The 21,359-nt window shown below is 43.4% G+C and overlaps 1 protein-coding gene across 1 annotated transcript in view; it reads right to left on the bottom strand.

Annotated features, from left to right (window-relative positions):
* Positions 1 to 21,359, bottom strand: part of LOC149322071 (ubiquitin carboxyl-terminal hydrolase 43-like) — a 156,389-nt gene that overhangs the window by 122,458 nt on the left and 12,572 nt on the right. The window contains exon 2 of the mRNA XM_089522991.1: positions 10,743 to 10,883. Coding sequence (XP_089379117.1) covers positions 10,743 to 10,883 — 141 coding nt within the window. The remainder of the gene's footprint in view (positions 1 to 10,742; positions 10,884 to 21,359) is intronic.

Raw genomic sequence — 21,359 nt, 5'->3', positions numbered from 1 at the left:
GGCACGTTTTCAAACCAAGATAAGTGCCAATTAATTTTCGCTTCAACTGCTCCTCAACCATGTGTCTCTTACACAAAAACAGGTGATTTCCTTTTGGTAGAGCATTGTGTTTGTGCATTTTTGTGTATAAGCACGGAGAAGAGACCGAGAGGCTTGGGTGGTGGTGAGACACAGAGAGGTGCAAGTACATGCAGAGAAAAGATGAGGAAATGTGTGCGTGAGAAAAAGAGAGAGAGAGCATGGAAGACAGAGGGTAGGATTGAGAATTTACATTATAAAATCAGTCCCTCTCTATGCTTGGCAGAGAATTACATTCTTTTGGCAGTTAGGTTTGATCTATTTAGCTCTCTCACACTTGCATATTGTATCTTTACTATGAGTTAATTAAAAATGATGGGTTTTGGTTTGGCTTTTTTAAAAAAACAGAATATCACATATACATGAAATGGACTGCATTAATGGACAATGGACAAACCAACAGGTTTCTGTTACTCATAGATATGAGACAACAACCAACTGCAGATATCTACAAAGTCTCATGTTAAACATCATTCTTGAAATTAAAAATAACTCAAAACAGAGGAGACATAAGGCCATTGCTCTGATGTTAGGGACGACTGCATGACCCTGAAATAGGCATCCCTTGAAAGTGAAAGCTCAGGACATACAGAGAGAAAACATAGTATAGTATACCCACATCTAGAAGCAATTCCAGTGCCTGAGCATATGCAACCACAGCAGACGAAGCCAGCCTATCTAAGGGAATGGGTAAGCAACAAGGAAGGGGAGGTGGCAGTATTACTGGCCACACTGCACCCCAGGTATCATACAAGCCTATCATCCCTAAGGAACCACCAGAGCAAAACACAGCCAGAGGCAGAGCACGAGATAAAGAAGCACAATCAAACACTTATCTCAGCATGTCAGATTACAGCTCATTCACAGCCTCAGGAGACACTATGTGCCCTGTCTGACATTGCTAGAGAAAGCAGAACATAAAAATACAGGTACAGGGCCTTGTTCCAGATGTAAAGGAATTTACAAGTTCCAAATGGATTAACACAACAGGTGCAAGTTAGGAAAAGCTGCCCTACCTCTTGCTTCTGGCTCATTTCCCAGACATGTCCTGGATCTCTTCTGAAACTATTCCTTTCTTACAGAGGTTTCTTCCAAACAGGTAACTCTTAGCACTGCCAAATAAAGACACTGAACAACTTTCCAGTAATTTTCTCCTATGTTCTGTAGTCAGTAGAGGGACTGGTGGGGGAAAAGATGAAAGAAGCAATGGGAAAACATGGCAAGGATATAAACACAATGCAATGTGTGATTGGGGATTTTTCAGGGTGTTTGTGTGCATGTGTGTGTTTTTCTGAACAGCACCTAATCTTTCTTGAGTGAAATTGGTTACTTTGCGCTGTTGGTGCACATACGTGGTTTGACATCTCCACCTCTGTCTTGTGCTCAGGGATGAGCTTTGTGTGGAAAGGTCATTACCAGAAATAATGAGAAGGAGTAAAAAGTCTGGAGAAAAGGCAAGCAAGAGCAATTTAGCCTTAAGAATAGTTCCTTTTCTAACTGCTGTTGCTCCTCACCTCTGTGGGTTGGTAAGAGGCTTGGGAGTGCTACAAAAATAAATCAGGAATAAGCCAAAATTTTAGGTTTAGACATAATCACAAACTAGAAAACCAAGAGTTATAAAACCATTTCAAATCATGTTTGAAATGGGCATAGACAGGGGTAGCGTGTCCCTGTTGGTGCTCTTGGACATCTCAGCGGCTTTCGATACCATTGACCATGGTATCCTTCTGGAGCGCCTGAGAGAGTTAGGAATCGGGGGCACTGCGCTCCAGTGGTTCCGATCCTACCTCTCAGGAAGGTTCCAGATGGTGCAGCTGGGAGACGTGTGCTCTGATAAGAGGGCACTTACATCTGGTGTCCCTCAAGGAGCCATTCTGTCTCCCATGCTATTTAACATTTACATGAAACCGCTGGGAGAGATCATCCGGAGGCACGGGGCGCGGTGTTATCAGTACGCTGATGACACCCAATTAGTCTTCTCTGTGCCTCCGACTGATGCAGTGACCAGGGATGGCATCTCTCCTCTAGACACCTGTCTGGAGTCAGTAATGGGCTGGATGAGGGAAAACAGACTCAGGCTGAATCCAGAGAAAACAGAAGTACTTGTGATAGGTTCCCCAGGTCCAGGTTTGGAGGTTTGTCCACCTGTCCTTGACGGGGTCACGCTTCCCCTGAAGGACTCTGTTCGCAGTCTGGGGGTGCTCTTGGACTCGTCGCTCCACCTCACATCTCAGGTGGATGCGACGGTCAGGAGTACCTGTTATCAGCTTCGGTTGATACGCCAGCTGCGACCCTACCTGGGCCGGGGGGACCTTGAAACTGTAGTACACGCTCTGGTAACCTCTCGTTTGGATTTCTGCAATGCGCACTACATGGGGCAACCCTTGTATCATACCCGGAAGCTTCAGTTGGTTCAGAACATGGCAGCAAGGCTGGTCACTGGATCTTCCAGGGCTAGCCACATAACACCGGTACTTGAAGATCTTCATTGGCTGCCTATTCGCTTCCGGGCGCAATACAAGGTGTTGGTCATTACCTATAAAGCCCTAAATGGCTTGGGCCCAGGGTACTTAGAGGACCGCCTCTCTCCATATAATCCACCCCGCACTCTCAGATCTGGGGATAAACATCTTTTAAAAGTTCCAGATGCGAGACGAGCTGTCACCACGCAAAGGGCCTTCTCAATAGCGGCCCCTAAGCTCTGGAACTTGATCCCCAATGAGCTCCGCTCGACCCCCTCCCTAGCCCAATTTAAAAAAGGGCTGAAAACGTATTTGTTCAAACAGGCTTACCCCCAATAGCCCTATTATGTTCCCCTCCCCCATTGCTAGCCTGGATGCTTGGAAACGCTATTGTGTATTGTTGTCTTTATGCTGATATTGTAACTGTTTTTATTGTATTTTATCTGTTATTGGGATGGTATATCCTATTATTGTACGCCGCCTTGATCCTTGGAAAGGTGGGATAGAAATAAAACTATTATTATTATTATTATGTATTGCCCCCAAAAAAGACCATTGTTTGCTGTCTCATGTGAATCCAAGCAGTCAGACAATCCACAATTAGGCTATACAAAATATGGCTTAGCATTATGTGCTAGCCAGGCCAGTGTAGTATGTTTGAGTGTTAGACTATAACTCTGTAGACCAGGGTTCAATTCTCAGCTCAGCCATGAAACCCATTGGATGACCTTGGGCAAGTCACATCCTCTCAGCCTCAGGGGAAGGCAATGGCAAAGCGTCTCTGAACAAATCTTGCCTTACAGTTGCCATATGTCAGAAATGACTTGAAGGCAAACATCAACAATGCATCGTTATATCTGTTGGGCTTGGCACACAGCAGTTGAGAAGCATCTCTACCGAAAGGCCTAATACCTAACTGCATACTTTCAAGTTCAGCTCTGTAATGCTAGTATTTATGATTATTAATTTGTCTGCTTTGGTGTGCATTAATTTCTGTTGCTGTTTTTAAAAAGGCCTGACAACAGCCATGCTGACACTGTGGACACTCAGCCTGTTGACAAACTTAAGGAAATCCAGGAGGAACCTTACCTAGATGTGGTTCAGGCTCTAAGGCACCCAGCCTGGGGGAGAAGGAGGAACAAGTCTTTGCTTTTGGTGGCTTCTCACCCTTGCCTAGGGGCATTTGCTAATCATACTTTGGCAGCTGTCACAAACACAGACAAGCTGTCTAGACAAAAAACACCTGATTAACATTAAAACAAAAACAGATATGGTTGATTTGAAGCATCACTTCCTCTCCTCTGTAGCATTATAGACAGCCACAGTCAACGTTACGATACTGGGCTAAGAGATTCAATGCCTGAATTCTACAAAGGGGTTTATCAAGGACAACAGCATACAGTGCACAAACATCAGGAAATGACAGATGTGAACGGGGCTTTTGGGATCTTTTCCCTCATTCTTCTGCTACAGACAGAAAATCCAGAACTACAGCACCTCCCACCCATGTACTGAGTGCCTCCAGCAAGAGGAGAGCCCCCTTCTCACCCCAAGGAATTATTTCTATTGCCAAAGGTGGGGGGCACAGTGGCTCTTAATTTTAAGAATTCCTATTTTTCAGCCCTGCCTGATTTGTTTACTCCAGGAGTGTGCAAACTGTGTCCTGTAGGCTACATGTGCCCCCCACCCACCCATTGGATCCCCTACCTCCAATCCTGTTTGAACATATGAATGGCACTCTCTGTCTGTCTGTCTCTCTCTCTCTCTCTCTCTCCTCCCCCTCCCCCCCACACACACATACAAACTGGGGTGGGGTACAGTGGACATCAGCACTTCACTAATATTCAGGGGGAGGGGGAGTATCAATGCAGCCCATATGCAGCCAAACATAACCTGTTGTTCATTCCCACAATGGTTTAAAACAAATTGCTGATTGAGTTATATGTCCATCATTTCCACTTAAAACCAGTTCCGATCCTACTGTGCTCGGTTTCAACCATGATGAAGTGAGGCAAATGCAAAAGAACTGCTTTTTCCTGACACTAGTTTTTGGGTGGTTCTTTTGAAAAGACCCGAATCCGAACCGTGTTCAACAACCGAGAATGATGGTTCATATTTACATTGGGGAGCTGTGCCAGCTATTGCTAGTTTCTCTCAGCCAGACCCAGTGCTCTGGTGCTGTTTTCAGAGGTGCAGCCACTGGGCACCATGTTGGACAGCTCCTCTCCCATAGCGTTCCCTTTGGGCTTAGCCAAGCCTGACAGGCAGGGCAATCCAACCTCCCTTCCTCCCCTTGGTAAGGAGTGAGTTGAGAGGCTTTCCTCCTTGGAGAGAGAGTCAAAGCAATATGGGAGCCTCAGAGTCCTTGGAGCATGGCTTCGCCTTCTCTTCCTTCCTCTGCCTTTCCCAGCTCAGCCATGGAAAGCCACTGGGTGCCCCTGGGCAAGTCACACTCTCTCAGCCGGAGGAGATGAAGAGGAGAAGGGCCCAGGCATGCTCTGGCCAGGCTTCCCAAATGAGGCTGTTGAGGCCGAGGCAGGGCCAGGGGCATGGAAAGGCCTGGATCAGGACCTAGGAGCTCCCTCACCTTTGGGGAGTGCTCTGGCCGAGCTCCCCGGTTGAGGCAGCTGAGGGTGGCTTGGGGCAAGGAGGAGGAGAGGAAGACGGGCTGCCACTGCCGCCGCCGCCACCACCACCATCATGAAGGACAGCCCATCTGGAGGAGGCAGAGGAGGAGACGTCAGGGCCCAATCCTTCCCACCACGCCATCATCCCTCCTCTACTGTTGTTGTGTGTGTTCAAGTATGTCATGGGGTTTTCTTGGCAAGGTTTGTTCAGAAGGTGTTTGCCTTTTCTTTCCTCTTCCTCCTCCTCCTTTTCTCTCTGTGGCAGCCATTCTTCCTCTCCCCCACTCAAGTATGAATAACAAAGGGGAGTAAAAGGGAAGTAAACTGCCCCGGAGAGATTTTATCACAAAATAACCCAGTTTTCACACCAGGTTATTTTGTAGTGGGAATGAGCCCCTAGTCTTCACCTTATGTCTGCACCAACCCATGAGTATATGAATAAAAGATGGAATTTAAATAGAATTAAACTGCTGAGATCATGTAAGAGGACACCAGCTACCAGTACATGTTCTAGGACTAAGATGTAATGTAACACACCATCCATTACAATAACATATAATGTATTTCAAGTGTTCAATCACTTTGCATACATTATTTCTATCACCCTTCAAACAATTTAGAGAAAATGGGTGTTTTACAAGTTATATGAAGGACACAAACCTTGGAATGAGACACTTATGAATGCTATTAAAGTGGTTTTTTAAAAAAAGAAGATGAAAAAGCAAAAGAGGGCTTCTGTTAAATTATATATACACAATCTGGGCAATATGTCTCTTCCATTCAATTTACAGAAATGGAAAATTTAAGTGCTGATTTTTAGAGACAGCTGTGAAAGCACTGACAGCTTGGTGCTAGCCTTCCAAACATCTGCAGAACATTCCAGCTGTGGAAGAGAGCCTCAGGCTCTGGGTATTTCCTCCTCCTCCTCTCAACTTTGACGCCACCCTGTCCTGCTTCACAGGCCTTGTCTCTTCCTTCAAGCGTTTAGCTGCAGAAAATACCTTTATGCAAAATGTTCTAATAGCTCCAGTTCCTTTCTGGCTGCTGCCCAATTTATTCCATCCCTGGCAGCTGAGTCTCCAGTATCTTCCTGCAGCCAAGTGACTGATCACCTACCTGCCCAGTGCCAGCCTATTTAGTCCCTGATACCCCTCACACCAAGACACCACACACGTTTCCCCTCCCTTTCTGCAGTATCATTAAGTATTTTGTTTCTGAACAGTGAGAAGTTTTTAAATGGATATATCTGATTATTACGTGAACTGTGACAATCAAAGTAGATGTGTCCAATCCCTAAAACACACACACACTTTCAAGAGATTTCCATCCTCTTATTTCCCTCTCCCCCTATAAAAACTTCCTTTTAATGTTTTTAAGTTAAACTGATACATCTGGTTGTTACATGAAGTGTGACAATCAAAGATGTGTCCAATCCCTAACGTGCACACACAGACACATATACACACACATCTCGAAGAAGTTTCCATTCTCTTATTTTTCTCTACTCCTATAAAGACTTCCTTTCAATGTTCTTAAATTAATATGTCTAAGTTAAACTTTTAAGTTAAATTAAATTGATATGAATTGTGACAATCAAAGTAGATATTCCAGTCCCTAATACACACACACACTTTTTCAAGAAGTTTCTATGCTCCTGTTTCCTTCTGTCCCTATAAATACCACCTTTTAATGTTTTTAAATTAAAAAAAGAAAACTGCAGCAGAACCTTAGCTGTCAGGCTCAGAAAGATCACACCCACTCACACAATAGTCAATTTCAACTTGAGCCAAACCTGAAAAACTGGGAGGGGGGTGGTGGAAACTTTCCACCTTTAAGTTTTCAGGCTGACTATTGTGGGTTGTGGGGAGGGGCTGGTCTTTTTAAGCATGTGAGTCCACTGCTTTTGCACTGTCACTAGAGGATTTAAAAAAAATCCAGAATGAATGAACTGAGACACTGAAGGTCACTGTCCATAGTGGGAGAACAATATTATAATATCACAATTACTATTTATTACTGTAGTAGTACTCTGCCAAAAATTTCAAAAAATGAGGCAACACTAGGGAAGAAACAAAAGGAGAAATACATCTGGGGGAGCTGTGCGGTTTGGACATACCCACATCTTAATGCCACAATCCATGTCACAAGCAAAATGGTCACAATATACTAAAATGTGCCACCTCTTCAATGGTGGTGAGGGGGGGAGGTTAAAGGAAGGAAAGCATTTGGACAGGTAAGCAATAAGAAGCATTAAGAAGCCACTTTACATGGCAAAATGTAAACTGGAATGAATCACCAGTCAGAACGAGCCCAAGGAAAGAGAGACTGCAGCACATTCTGTTGCATCAGGGCATTTTGCTTCTTTTCAATTACTATTTTTGCCAGCAGCAAAGCAGCTGCCACACCATTCCAGAAAGCTCCCTGGCAGGGTAATTAGTGATAGATTAACAGCAATATTCCAATGGGTGCTCACATACTGTGAAAAGAGAAAGAAATTGTCCTTCACCTGCCAGGCCCAACTCTGCCACACAACTGAAACACTGTGGGCCAAGACCATCTGGAAGTGCCAAAGGGGCAGCTACAAGCTTTTGCAACAATGGGACTGTTAGCTCTTTCCTTTGGCAAGTTGATACAGTCCTCTGTGTTTTATTCTTGCCAGCAATTCTCCTCAGAAGCCGCCTGTGTTATATCTAAAACCCACGAAGAGTCACATTGGTCAACAGGTCCACCAAAATGAAGTGTAAACTAAAGCCTGGGGATTTCACAGGTAAACCTTCTGTATGTGTGCTGATTCAATTAAGGCTACCTAGCAGTTAAATTATTTCCCACAGATTAATTAAATCATTTTAAAATTAATTAATGAGTTACATATCATTTCACATTTGGAAATGTGATTATCATTTTAAAATTGACGTTGAAAAAAACTACCATATGTTGTTAAAAAGAAAAAAAATGCAGCAATATTTCAGTTTTCATTCCTTACCACAATTAAGACCTAACTGGTTGTGTTAGGGACAGAGTTTGGTATTTTTCAGTTGTTTAAAGGGGGGGGGGGGGCATTCAAGTTAAAATGGCATCAGGAGAGAGAAGTGTTAAATCTTTTCCTCCACAATAACTTGAAAATCTGCCCACCCCTCTAAAGCTGCTATTAGCTGCAGACAGGTAAAGGACAAGAATACAATCTTGCATGTTCACTACAAGAACTAACAGAATCTGGGAGAGGTTAAACTGGGAGTATATTGCTGGGGAAATCGTTTAAACCAGGGATGGGGACAATGTGATCCTCCAGATATTGCAGAACTTCAACTCCAATCAACTCTAGTCACATTGTTGTTGTTGTGTGCCTTCCAATGGTTTCTGAATTATGGTCATCCTGAGGCTAAGGGTCCTATCATGGATTTTCATGGCACAATTTATTCAGGTGGGGTTTTGCCTTTGCCTTCCTCCAAAGTTAAAAGACTTTGGACCTTCCTCCAAAGTTAAAAGCCTAAGTCACCCACTGGGTTTCCATGGCCAAGTGGGGGTTCAAAGTGGTCTCCACAGTCATAGTCCAACACTCAAACCACTACATCACATTGGTTCTACCTAGTCACACATCTGATGGGAAAGAATAATAGGAGATGCATTTTAGCTGCAACTGAGGGCCACAGATACAAATTCCCATTTGGCATCAATGCCATTTTTAAAATGTAATTTTATTTAAAAGCACTGAGGAAAATATAAGCAGCAAAAAGAAGTAAAGCACATGCCATACCTTAAGAGGAGGTATTGAGGAAAAACTAAATTTACTAACTGCAGTCCTTAGTATATCACGTGTAAACCTGTGGGATAATTAGAGCAGAACTAGCAAAGGAGAAGCTTGCTAACTATTAAGAGAATTTAGATGTACAAGTTAAATAGCCAAATCACAGTCAGGAAAAAATAATCAGTGGTTTTTGAGGTTTTCAACTGAAGCAAAACATAACAGCATATTCGATCACTGATCACTGATCTCCCAAGTCACATCTACTCTGCCCCTAATGTAGCAGAACCAAAAGAAATAACTTGCCATATTGATCCATTAGGAGAAAAAAATCTAATCAAAATCTCACAAAATAATGCTTTTGAGCAAAATCAAAACAGCTTTAATTTTCAGCCCCACAGATTAAACTGCTCCTTGTCTAATGCTTTTGTTGATTAGGTGACTGAGTAAAGCTTTCAGTCCTAATTTTAATGTACTGAAACACTTAGGTTTATAATAATAACAGCTGAAACCTTGGATTTTAGGAACAGGTGGGTGTACCGTAAATAGTCATGCCACAGATGGCATGAGAAAGAAATTAAAATCCCGATATCATATGCATGTCCATATGGGGAATGATAAGTTTGGCCCACATGAGATCCTGTTCTAAATCACAGCTGGGTCTTAAGTTTTTATCAAGCACTTTATAATTACCTATACTAAATGCAACTATCAGGATAAAAAAGAATGTGTGCCGTGCACCACAAGACTATGAGACTACAGCTGGATCAAACAAAATGATTAACTAGTCCAGCATTTGCAGAGTGGCCAACCAGGAGGCTATGGGAGCCTCATAAGCAGAGCGTGAGGGCAGCAGCACCTTCCTGACTTGATTCCCCAAGAATCACACAGAAGCATATGGCTTTTGACACAAGAGGTGAATACAGCCACTGTGACTAGTATTCACTGATGCACTTGAATTTGCCTAATTGCCCATCCCTTTTAAAGCCATCTAACTTCATCACTACATCTTACTGTAGTAAATTCCACAGTTTAACTATTTTCTATGTGAAGAAATACTACTTTTTGTCTGTCTTCAATCTCCCAACACTCAGCTCCATTGGAGAACCTCAAGTTCCAGCATGAGAATTTTTTTTTAAAAAAACCCTCTGTTCTCTTATGTATATTTAGTAATGCATTTATTTGATTTATATCCTTCCTTTCTCCCAAAATGAGGATTGAAGGCCTTATCCACTTTTGCAAGACCATACATAATTTTACATACTTTTATCATGTTCTGGCTTCAGTTACTTCTTTTTCTTCCAGATCAAATAACTCCAAATGGGGCAACCTCTCCTCATAAGAAAGTTGCTCTAGTGCAGTGGCATATATAACCTTGGTGACACCTGGTGCAGGGGGTGGGGCTTCCAGCATTGTTGCTGGGGTGATGAGTGCCCACAGGATGCTGCCATGTACGTTAAAATGGAATCATAATGCTATAACTGTGTAGTGTGAAAGGAACCCAAGTTTTTATGACATCAATCGACAGACCCATCCTCCTCTGAAAAGTGTTTCCACATTTAGCAGAGACACCTCAAATGGTAGAGCAGGATATATCGCAGGACTCCACAGAATACAGCCATGATGGTTAAACTGGAATCATAGTGCTATGGTTGTACAATGTAAAAAAGCCACTGGTCAATAATGAATATGGCATATATTGCTGAGTGACAATCACCCCAAGAACCACATTCCTACTATTGGGCATACATCTTGCTTGTGATTTTATATCATCCACAGAAAGTTAAAGAGATCTCATAGTAAAACCAGAGTGTATCTTGCCAGAAAACTGACCTTTCCAGACACCTTGACTTTTTGATTAAGGGACACAGAACACAGGTCTTCATGCATGTGATCCAGCAGCCATAAGAGGAACTCCAGGGCATCATGTTGCGAGTTTCCACGGAACTGTGTGCCATACTTGGAAACAACATTCTGCAATTAATACAAATGATAGAGTTAGTAATTTTATAAAGAATAGAAAATGAGCCCTAGATGCAGGGGAACATATTTATGTAGTTTGAACCTCCCTGCTTCTAACTGAGGGATGATCTAGACTGTGAATACGCTCAACTAAGAAGATCCAGATTTAATGCCAAGGGTGCATTTCAGCAATTTAAGGACAAAGCCTAGAATAAAGAGGTGAAGCTGTGGCCAGCATCCTGTTAATGACTTACCCATTAATGAAGTGTGTGTGCATGTATGTACCTTTTTGTATGAGGCACAAAGAGGTATCACCCATGTGCTTTGTTCAAAAACTTCTCAGTGCCCAGGTGATTCAGACCATGAAGATCCAGCTGTTCTAAGCTCCTAGGGGAAGGAAAAGACAAGTACACTCAAACTGAGCGTGTACCCTTATTTCTTCCCTCTGACTGAGTTGAGACCAGCTGCTTCTCTATGGTATGAAGTATCCGCCCGTCCTTTCCTTCTGGTAAGAAGCAGCAGTGGCCCCTCCTGAGACTTGACAGCTGCCAGGCACTGGGAGGATGTGGAATTGTACATACAGAGCTATACACACATGTAGGCCTGTTACAGACTGCCAAAATAAAGCTGCTTCGGGTCTCTTTGGAGGTATGCTGTTTAAATGATGCATGCATCCTAAGAATCCGGAAGCTGCACCAAAGCTGCCCTCCAGTGCTTAGGAATGGAGTGTGGCTTTGGCGCGACCTCCGGACTCTTAGGACCCATGCATCATTTAAAATAGCATACCTCCAAAGAGGCCCGAAGCAGCTTTATTTTGGCAGTCTGTAACAGGCCGTAGGCTCCCAGCTTGTGTCTCAGCAGTATTCCTTCAGACAACAAATCAAACCTGGAATATCGAAGAGAAGTTGAGCCAAACAATTTCTCCTCAGTATGGCTATCTGCCAGGGAGTTGGAACTGTATGATGTGGAAGAACACTCAATTATATAAGGCTGAATTTGCAGCAGTATAGGTCTACATTTGCCACCTAAATGGGAACCAACCCTGACTTATGTGCAGCACATTGACTTCAACATGTCAGTTTGCGAAGAATGTGGTGAATTTTTAGCAAAGGGAAGAGCAACTGAAGGAATGAAAAAGACTTTGGAGAGAGAAAGAAAACAGGAACTAGTAGCCAAAGAGAATGGGTACTCAAATGTGCAATAAGAGCACACATGTATCTCTGTCTTCAGAGGCTTCCATGTCTACTGTCCCACATGTATCCAGTTAGTCCCAACTAGACAGAAGAGCCCAGTTACAAAGAGGACTACTTGCATTATATCTCTTAGCATCATCTTTTCTAATTCAACAAAGCAAGAAATACAGAAGAAATGGCATTCTTCTGGGCCAGATCTGCAGGTAATATTTGTCTGGGTACAGAAGGCTTGAATAGTTATTGATCTGGTTATTACAATGGATGAACAACATAGAAAACATGACCATTTTTTAATTTCTTCATTTCATAAGCATTTTTTAAAAAGGCTATTAACCTAAATATAACATGGGCACTCACTTTACAAAGGCAAATCAGGATGGAAAATATACTAGAACTCTACTTGACCTGTGAGTTTCTGTAAAAAACTATACATTTTTTTCCCTGAGGTTACACATGTTTTTGAGGTTTTTACCCAGGGCCACAAAATAGTGTTTTACTATCTGACATTGTTGTGTGCCTTCAAGTCATTTCTGACTTACGGTGACCCTAAGGTAAACTTATCATGGGGTCTTCTTTGCAAAATTTGTTCGGGGGGGGGGGATCCTTTGCCTCCTTCTGAAGCTGAGTGAATGTGACTTTCCTAAGGTCACTCAGTGAGTTTTCCAGTTTTGAACTTGGTCTCCACAGTCATACTCCAACACTCAAATGGTACCACTACACCATGTTGGTGGTAGCACTGATGTCCCTCAGTGCAGTAATGCATAGTGTCACTCCTGCAGATTTCTTGGGATGGGGATGAGAATGTGGGGAGGATCTCGCCCCGGAGAATCCAGCATCCTGTCTCCACTGCCACACACCCCCAGTCGAAACAACAAAGACAGGATGCCCCTCCTTCCATTTTACTGTAAAACCTACCCAAACCATAGTGATTTATTTATTTATTATATCTGCATCCTACTTTTTTCTCTAACATCTTAAGGCAGCATAAATGGCTCCCCCTTCCTCCCCCCCCCCACACACATTTCATTTTATCATTGCATCAGCCCCATGAGATATGTTAGGCTGAGAGCTAGTGATTAAACATAGGTCTCCCCAGGTCTAGTTGTAAGAAGCAAGGGGACACACTGAGAGGCTGTGAGGTTAGGTAACAGGTGGAATAGCTGGTAATGGAGTGAGCAGTGGCCTGGGGGCAGAGTCGGGATGAAGTATGGAAAGCAAAGAGCCTTTAAGGCAAATTTGTTGAAAGGGAGTAATGGAGCAAAGTTACATGATAAATTCCATGACCAAATACAGATTTAGGTTTCATTGTTCCAAATCCAGGACTTTAAGCATTACTCTATACTGTTTTTCACAGATCAACTGTAACTGTAAAAATAGTATGAAAGCTGAAATACAGTGGAAGAAAAATGTAACAATTAATTGTTGAATTTGCAAAATTAGAATACAAATCAGAGTAATTTGTGTAATTAGTATATGTGCATACTAAGCAAACTAGATGCCCAGATTTGAGGAAGTGGAATATGGCAATCCTAATTTCAGAAAATCTAAATCTTGACTTTTTAACTACAGTATTTTTTAGAAAACTATCGGGCTGTACAGGCTGCCCCCTTTAGTGCCAGATCAGGGCCGTGGCAACCACATGCCACAGCCTCAATCTTGCCTTTCGACAGCGCAGAAAGGAGCTGCAAAAAGTGGCTCCTTTCTGCGCTGCGGAAAGCACACTGTAGCCGCTGGCACCACGGCTTTTCAGCACTGCATCATCTAGACGCAGCACCAGAGAAGCACCGTGAAGCTGTCCACCGTGTGGTGCAGCACGCAGCATCACATCAGTCTGGGGGTGGAGTCGGGGCATGTATCATATGGATGCCACACCCCGACTCCACCCCCACGCCAGCCTTAATGGCTAATCTGTACAACCTTAATTAATGGCCAATCTGTGTCTCACAAGATCACCCAGATAAATACATTCCATATTGTGCGACACAATCATCACAACTGCTTAAATTCTTGCACTGTTTTGTGCAAAAGATCATTATTATCCTTACCAAATTCAGAAGCATTCGTTCCCTGTGTCTGTGTGTGTTTAATCCTGACAGTTCCTAAATCATGAGATTTACTCCAGTGCAGCTTAGCTCCTGCTTATATTTGGCTGGAGATAAGAGGGACAGGACAACCCAGTTTTATTACTGCTGCTATAGGCAAAGATGCTAAATTGATCCCTGGTGCAGCTCTACAGGAGACACATACAAGCACTGCCTGCCACGGAGTTGCCAAAAAAGTTGCCATGGCAACTAAAGCAATTCCAGTGAAGAACTCAGGAGGGAGACAAGAGTTCAGGGTCTCTCTCCCCATTGACCTGCCAAGGCTGTTTGCTCTTTTGTCCCAAAGACTGTGTCTTGTGCACTTCACTCCTCCCCCAGCATATGTCAGTTCCCAGATAAATCAAAGAATCACAGAGTTGAAAGGGCCCTAAAGGCCCATCAGGTCCAACCTCCTGACAGATGCAGGATTTCCAGCTACAGCATCCCCAGAAGTTAGTTATCCAGCCTCTTTCTGGAGACATCCAGAGAAGGAGACCAGGAACGTAGCTAGGATTTTAGGAAGGGGAGAGGTCCTGACTAAGTGCCACCATTATAATAGGGCTTGGGTGCGGCAGCACAGCAGCACACACCATTCATTTTTCTAATGGAGGGGGGGGTCCAGACCCCAAGAACCCCCCCCCTTGGCTACGTCCCTGAGGAGACCCCTCTATCTCTATAGACAAATGGTTCCAGTTAAATAAACCTCCTTCATCCACAAGATCACCATGAGTTGGGACTGACTAGAGGGCAGTTAACAACAAAGACACAAAGCAAAACTGGACATCTCTTCCATGCCTTTACCAACACTGGGGACACATTCTGAGGTGTCCCAACTGCCTTTGCTATGAAGAGGTCTGGTTCATGATGGCTCTGCAAATAATCCTGAACAGCCTAACACAAACTGGATTTATTTATTTATTTACTTTAACACATCTTACTTATAAAGTGCCTGTGCTTTTGGCAGCTTTGCAACAGGTGAAACTCTCCTCATGCCTTCCACTATGTCAGGAAGAGCAGCACCTTCCCCCTCAGGTTTACCAGATTCAAAACTGCAGATGGTTCCTTGTGCCTTTAATGGCTGTGCAAAACAGGAAATTTAAGCAGTTGTGGCTTGTCACACAGCCAGGTAATAAGGTAACACTTGTTGAATTTCCCCCTTCTACACATCCATTAAAGGTATAAGAGCCCTCTCCAGTTTTACTCTGGCCACCTTTCACCTTCTAATACCTATCTTTCATTTAATTCTTAAAGTCATATATCCCTGGTGTAGGATAGAGTAGGAGAATCTTGCAATTGGTCCAACTTCCCATAGACCTGTGTCCTCCAGCTGTGTTGAACTACAACTCTTAACACTCCCAACCAATATTACACCAGCCATGTTGCTTACAGTGACAGCAACTGCAGGCAAGCACATCTGGAGGGAGCACTAGGTTTGAACAACTGCTAAATCCCACCATTTCTGTCTTTAACAGCACCCACTGATCTGCCTTATTCCGCACATGAGCAGGAAATTAAGATTACGTGTATGCCCATTTGTTATTTTCTACCATTTTCAGCATCTAGGAATCAGGATTATGTTGTCTTTCCCCACCCACCCGCATTTTTCTCATTAATCCAAGGCATTTCCAGTCCCTGAGGAGCTTTCTCCTGCACTCCAAAGGTATACTCCCCCTGCTCCCCATCCTTCATGCTAACCTCTCCCACATGCTCTATTTCAAAAGCAAGCTGTTCCTTAAATACCACACCACTTGTCTAAGTGTGATATTTAGAATGCCAAGACAGGAATGCTAAGAGCCTAGAAATATGGAGCAAAAGCATTCATGGAAAGACCCCATGCCAAGTAAGGGACATTATGCCATGCCAGACAGTGCCAGGGTGCAGATGTACATGTTATCACTAGTTATAGGACTACCACCCACCAGACCAAGAGAGCTCCAGTACAATGGGCCCAGAGCATGCTTGACTAGGAACTTTGGGATGTCCAAGGTCAGCAAGAAGATGGCTTATTTCTGAAGAGAAAAGGAGAGGGAGAAAACACAGCTCTTAGCAGATATACCCATAGGAATGAATTATTATTATTATTATTATTATTATTATTATTATTATTTATATAGCATTGTAGATTTGCACAGCGTTGTACATACAAACAATAAAATCGATAAAAAATATACTGTATCATGTGACTTGAGCAAAACAAAAGGGATTCAGCCTACTTGACAATATCTAGCACCACCACAGCAAAGCCTCAGCTCTGTGCTCAATTGCCAACACAGTAAGCTATCCTTACTGCATACTGGGATCATCTTCCTGACCACTCAAGTGTCCTTAAGCCCCTCACTGGCACCATGCCTCTCAGGTTAGCTAATGGTTAGTCCTAGACAGGAAGAGCTAATAAAGCTTTCCTGTTTCAATTGGAAATGTCCTAGCCAACCATGTTTTTATCAATGCTGGTATGTTTTTGTTATTCCCTTGATTCTGGACCCTGGCTTAGCCTTTTAGGAGATCAAACCCAACAGCAGCCACATGTCACAACTTCTTTTCTGAGCTCAGACTACAGAGCATTGCCAACAGGGGAAGTGGAAGCCATTCTGATCCATTTCGTCTACCAGCCAGCTTCTTGCTCATTCTCTTTTAACACGGAAAAGTAATTAAATGCTAACAAGCACTTGATTATTAACAGATCTACATAGCATACCACATGTTAACGGTTCTGCCCTCTAGATAGTTATCAATAACATGTAGTGAACCCTCAGCAGGTAGCTCATCATTGAAACTTTTTGGCTTATGGCTGCATAATAACCACCCTATTAAACAGAAATTAAATATGGACTTGCTTGGGAATATCACTATAATAAAGTATCATTCTCAACTATCTCTCTAGGCAGCTCCATGTATCACAAAGAAGTGGGTAGAAATTACCAATGACTTCTAGATTCTACAAAAAGTCAGGCTTGTGGGTTCATTACTCTGCTTCATGCTATACAGACAGGCTAATGTGTCTGTGCAATTAAATGTTTAACTAGTGAGGATGGATGGGGCCTATCAGAATTATTTATTTGAGAAACTGATGTCATTCCCAAAAGTTTTCATTATTTGTGAGATGGTAGTCTAGAAATTCAGGTAATGATATTTCTTTTAATATGGAGGAGTTGTTGCTGCTGCTGTTGTTGTGTGCCTTCAAGTCATTTCTGACTTATAGGCGGGATACAGACGGGCAGGGGAAGACGTCTTGGAGGTGTATTCTGCTGAATACGGAGCCTCCAGACCGCCCACCCCGGGGGCGTGGCTCAGGTGTATGGGGCTTCCACATGGGGGGCAGTGAAGACGCCTCACCTGGGGCCGTTTCTGACCCGCAGTTTCCAAACCGCCGCCTCGGAGGACGCTGCAAAGAGAGAGGCAGCTTCTGCACGGGCGGCCAAAAACGGGGCTTTTTTTTTTTCTTTTGCCAGCTGGCGGATGCGCAGCTGCGCAGCTGCGGCACTCAGCAGCGGCGGCAGAAAGCTTATGTGCACATTTAAAGCGCCCAAGCCCCTTTAAAACTTTTTCCCTCGCCCTGCCCAAGAACAATAGTGGTCTCCTGCCAGCTGGTGATCAGCTGGTGTTGGCATCCTTGTCCGCTTGCACGTTGCCAATGTCACCAGCATCATGGATGCCTCCTCTCCTTTGGTCCCCGCGCTCTTGCTGAATCTGCAATGCACAGCCACAGCTGTCGCCGCTGCCACCGCTGTCCCCCTGCCATCCCCCATCACCTCCCTTGTACATATGTAAATATTTAAAGTTTTAGGGGTTTTTTATTGTTAGGTGAAAATGGCACAGGAATGTGTGTAGGGGTTCACTTTAAATTCCAAACTTTCCCCGATTCTAGCAGCGCATGCGTACATGTTGCTCTTGGGTTAGGGTTAGGGTTAGGGTTACGAGTCTTAAAATGCGCTGCAGCTGTGCTGCAGCTTCCACACCTGCATGGCAGCTGACGCTGCAATTAAAGCCTGACTGCAAACTGCGCATGTTCCAGGACCCCAACTCATTATGTGACGCAGCAGACACGGAGCTTTTAAATGGGCAACTTAAATTAGCAGCGTAACAATTCTGGCGTACCGGTGCAGCAGCTTACAGACGGAGCTGCGCAGCTGCGCATCATACAGAAAAGAAGCGGGGAAAAGCAGCACCTTTTTAATGCCGCTTCTTCCCGCTTGGGGCTTGCGGGCGGCGTGTTCATGACGGCATTCAGGTAAGGGCCGTCTGAAGGCTCTACCTTCATGACGTCATGAACACACCCCTTTTTGCCCGTCTGTATCCCGCCATAGTGAACCTAAGGTGAACGATCACATGGTTTTCCTAAAAAGATTTATTCAGAGGGTGCCTTTCTTTAGTTAGCCAAGGTCACCCAGTGGGTTTCCATAGCTGAGCATGGATTCAAACCCTGGTCTCCAGAGTCACAGTCCTATGTTCAAACCACTACACCACACTGGAGTGTTGTTGTTGTTGTTGTTGTTGTTGTTGTTGTTGTTGTGTGCCCTCAAGTTGTTTCTGACTTATGCTGACTCTAAGGCGAACATATCACGGGGTTTTCTTGGCAAGATTTGGTCAGAAGAGATTTACTCCTGTCTTCCCCTGAGGCTGAGACTCACACAAGGTCACCCACTGGGTTTCATGGTCAAGCAGGAAATCAAACCCTGGAGCCCAGAGTTGGAGTCCAACACTCAAACCACTATGCCAAACTGGTTCTCATCATAGTGGAGTTGCCAGCTCTTTATTCCCTACTATATTTTTCTCTGTTCCCTATGTCAGACATATAGACATGACACAAGGAATTCCATATCCCTCCCCCCCCCCCCCCGCAAAAAAAGGAATAAATGAAAAAAGCTTCCCCAGCTTAACTTCTCCTCTCTGACTGTGGAGTCTGTATTTCTGTGCCTCTGAAGGGGCAGTCTGGAGGGTCAGTTGCTGATTCAGTATGGGTATGATGAAGACCTGAGCTGATAAAAGTATTTAAACCTCAAGCAGAAGTGGAGACAAAAGCATCACTAATTCTCCAAAAGACAAATCCTTGGGGAAAAGTTATGTAAGCTTCGTTTTCCAACTTGCTTGGATTCTGGACTAAATACTCATTAGGGTAGGCATCGTTCATATTTTTTTTAAAAAAAAATCCAAGCTGCAAAACAAAATACTTTTTTCTATTAGCGACTGTCTAAACCCCACTGCAGCAAGGAGCATTGGCAGATGTAAGGGATCAAGATGAACGCCTTGCCTGGCATGCGTGGCAACATTTTCTTTTATCTTCTCTGTAGACTTGAAGTTGGAAAGTGTAGAGGAAGACACTGATAAGTAGGAAGGAATGTTCTTATTCTCTCATTATCCAAGGTCCTATCAAAGAGGAAATCTCCTTGTTTTAGGTAGGGAAGTGGTTTGAATCATGTTGGAAGGATTTTGGCTATATTTTAGAAAGGCTTATAAATGAATCATTGTGGGAGAGAAAAGAAGGTCAATTGCCTTGCAGGAATCCAGTACACAGACAGAATATCTGCTTAGTGGCAGAACTGAAAGAATGCAGAATCCACACGAAATATATAACTATGTTTGGCCAGCTAACAGCTTAACATCTCACTCTGGTAAATTAGTTCTTGGCCTAAAGACCCTAAAGGCACCAGATCTCATCTGATCTTGAAATCTAAGCAGGGTCAGCCCTGGTTAGTAGTTCGATGGGAGACTGCCAATGAATATCACATGCCATAGGCTATATTTCAGAGGATGAATTGGCAAAACCACTTCTGAATATTCCTTGCCTTATGGAATTCATGGGACCGCCATACATTGATTTTGAAGGCACATTCACTCACAAAGTATTTATTTTTTATTTATGGTATCTATACCCCACCCTTCAGCCCTAAAGGCTATCAAAGCAGCTTACAATTATTATTTTAATTAGATGGTTCCCTGCCCTCAGACTTACAATCTAAAAAGACATGACACAAAAGGAGAAGGGAATGGTGGTGGGGAAAGGGATCTATGGATTCTTTATCTACAGATTCAAGCATTCATGGCTTGAAAATATTTAAAAATATGTAAATTCCAGAAAGCAAACCTTGATTTTACCATTTTATATAAGGGACACCATTTTACTATGCCATTGTATATAATGGGACATGCGATGCACATCCATCGATTTTGGTCTCCACGGGGGAGGGGGGCTGTCATGAAACCAAACCCCAGTGGAGACCAAGGGCTCACTGTAGTTCGCATTTTTGCAGATGTTGGACTTAGGGAGCTGGGGATGTTTAGCCTGGAGAAGAGAAGGTTAAGAGGTGATATGATAGCCCTGTTTAAATATTTGAAGGGATGTCATATTGAGGAGGGAGCAAGCTTGTTTTCTGCTGCTCCAGAGACTAGGACCCGGAGCAATGGATACAAGCTGCAGGAAAATAGATTCCACCTGAACATTAGGAAGAACTTCCTGACAGTAAGGGCTGTTCGACAGTGGAACAAACTCCCTCAAAGTGTAGTGGAGTCTCCTTCCTTAGAGGTCTTCAAACAGAGGCTGGATGGCCATCTGTCGTGGATGCTTTGATTGTGATTTCCTGCATGGCAGGGAGTTGGACTGGATGGCTCTTGTGGTCTCTTCCAACTCTATGATTCTATGATTCTATGATTTGTACAATAGTAGTGTCTTTTCTGATAACACCTTGGGTAAAGCTTAAACCCCAGAAACGAGGTTTGACCAATCAATGCTTTCACAAAGTAGACAATACCAAAGAAATAGGTATATTATCACCAAAATGTAGTATGTATACAGTTCAGAATATACTTTATCATCAGCACTTAAATGTTACTGCAAAAGAAAAGGTGAAAAGCAATTTATATGAACCTCTTACTTAAGCTATTCTTCTAGCCCAGCAATTTATACCAAAGAATATAAATTTAAGACAGATTAGTGGTTTTCATGCAATGGAGTAAGTTGCCTCTAGTTAAGGCGTTTCCAATTGACCAGTGCTTGGATTGAGTTGAAAAGACCTGTTTCCTTCCTCCCTTCAGCCTAGGTATCTAAATGCCTACTATGCGTTCATTTTTATTTTTATTTTCATCTCTTCTAATTTATTACTGAGAAGGTTTTGCCAGAAGAATGAAAAAGGTCAGTGACAGCACTAGCAGCATCACAATGGAGATATTACTGGCATGGTCACAACAGAAATATGGCTAATAAATACACATGAGCTGCA

This window comes from Sceloporus occidentalis, unplaced genomic scaffold (assembly GCF_023333645.1).
Source record: "Sceloporus occidentalis isolate IW3139 unplaced genomic scaffold, rSceOcc1.0.p SCAF_1, whole genome shotgun sequence".
Lineage (NCBI taxonomy): Eukaryota > Metazoa > Chordata > Lepidosauria > Squamata > Phrynosomatidae > Sceloporus > Sceloporus occidentalis.
This window is presented reverse-complemented; position numbering and strand designations above follow the sequence as displayed.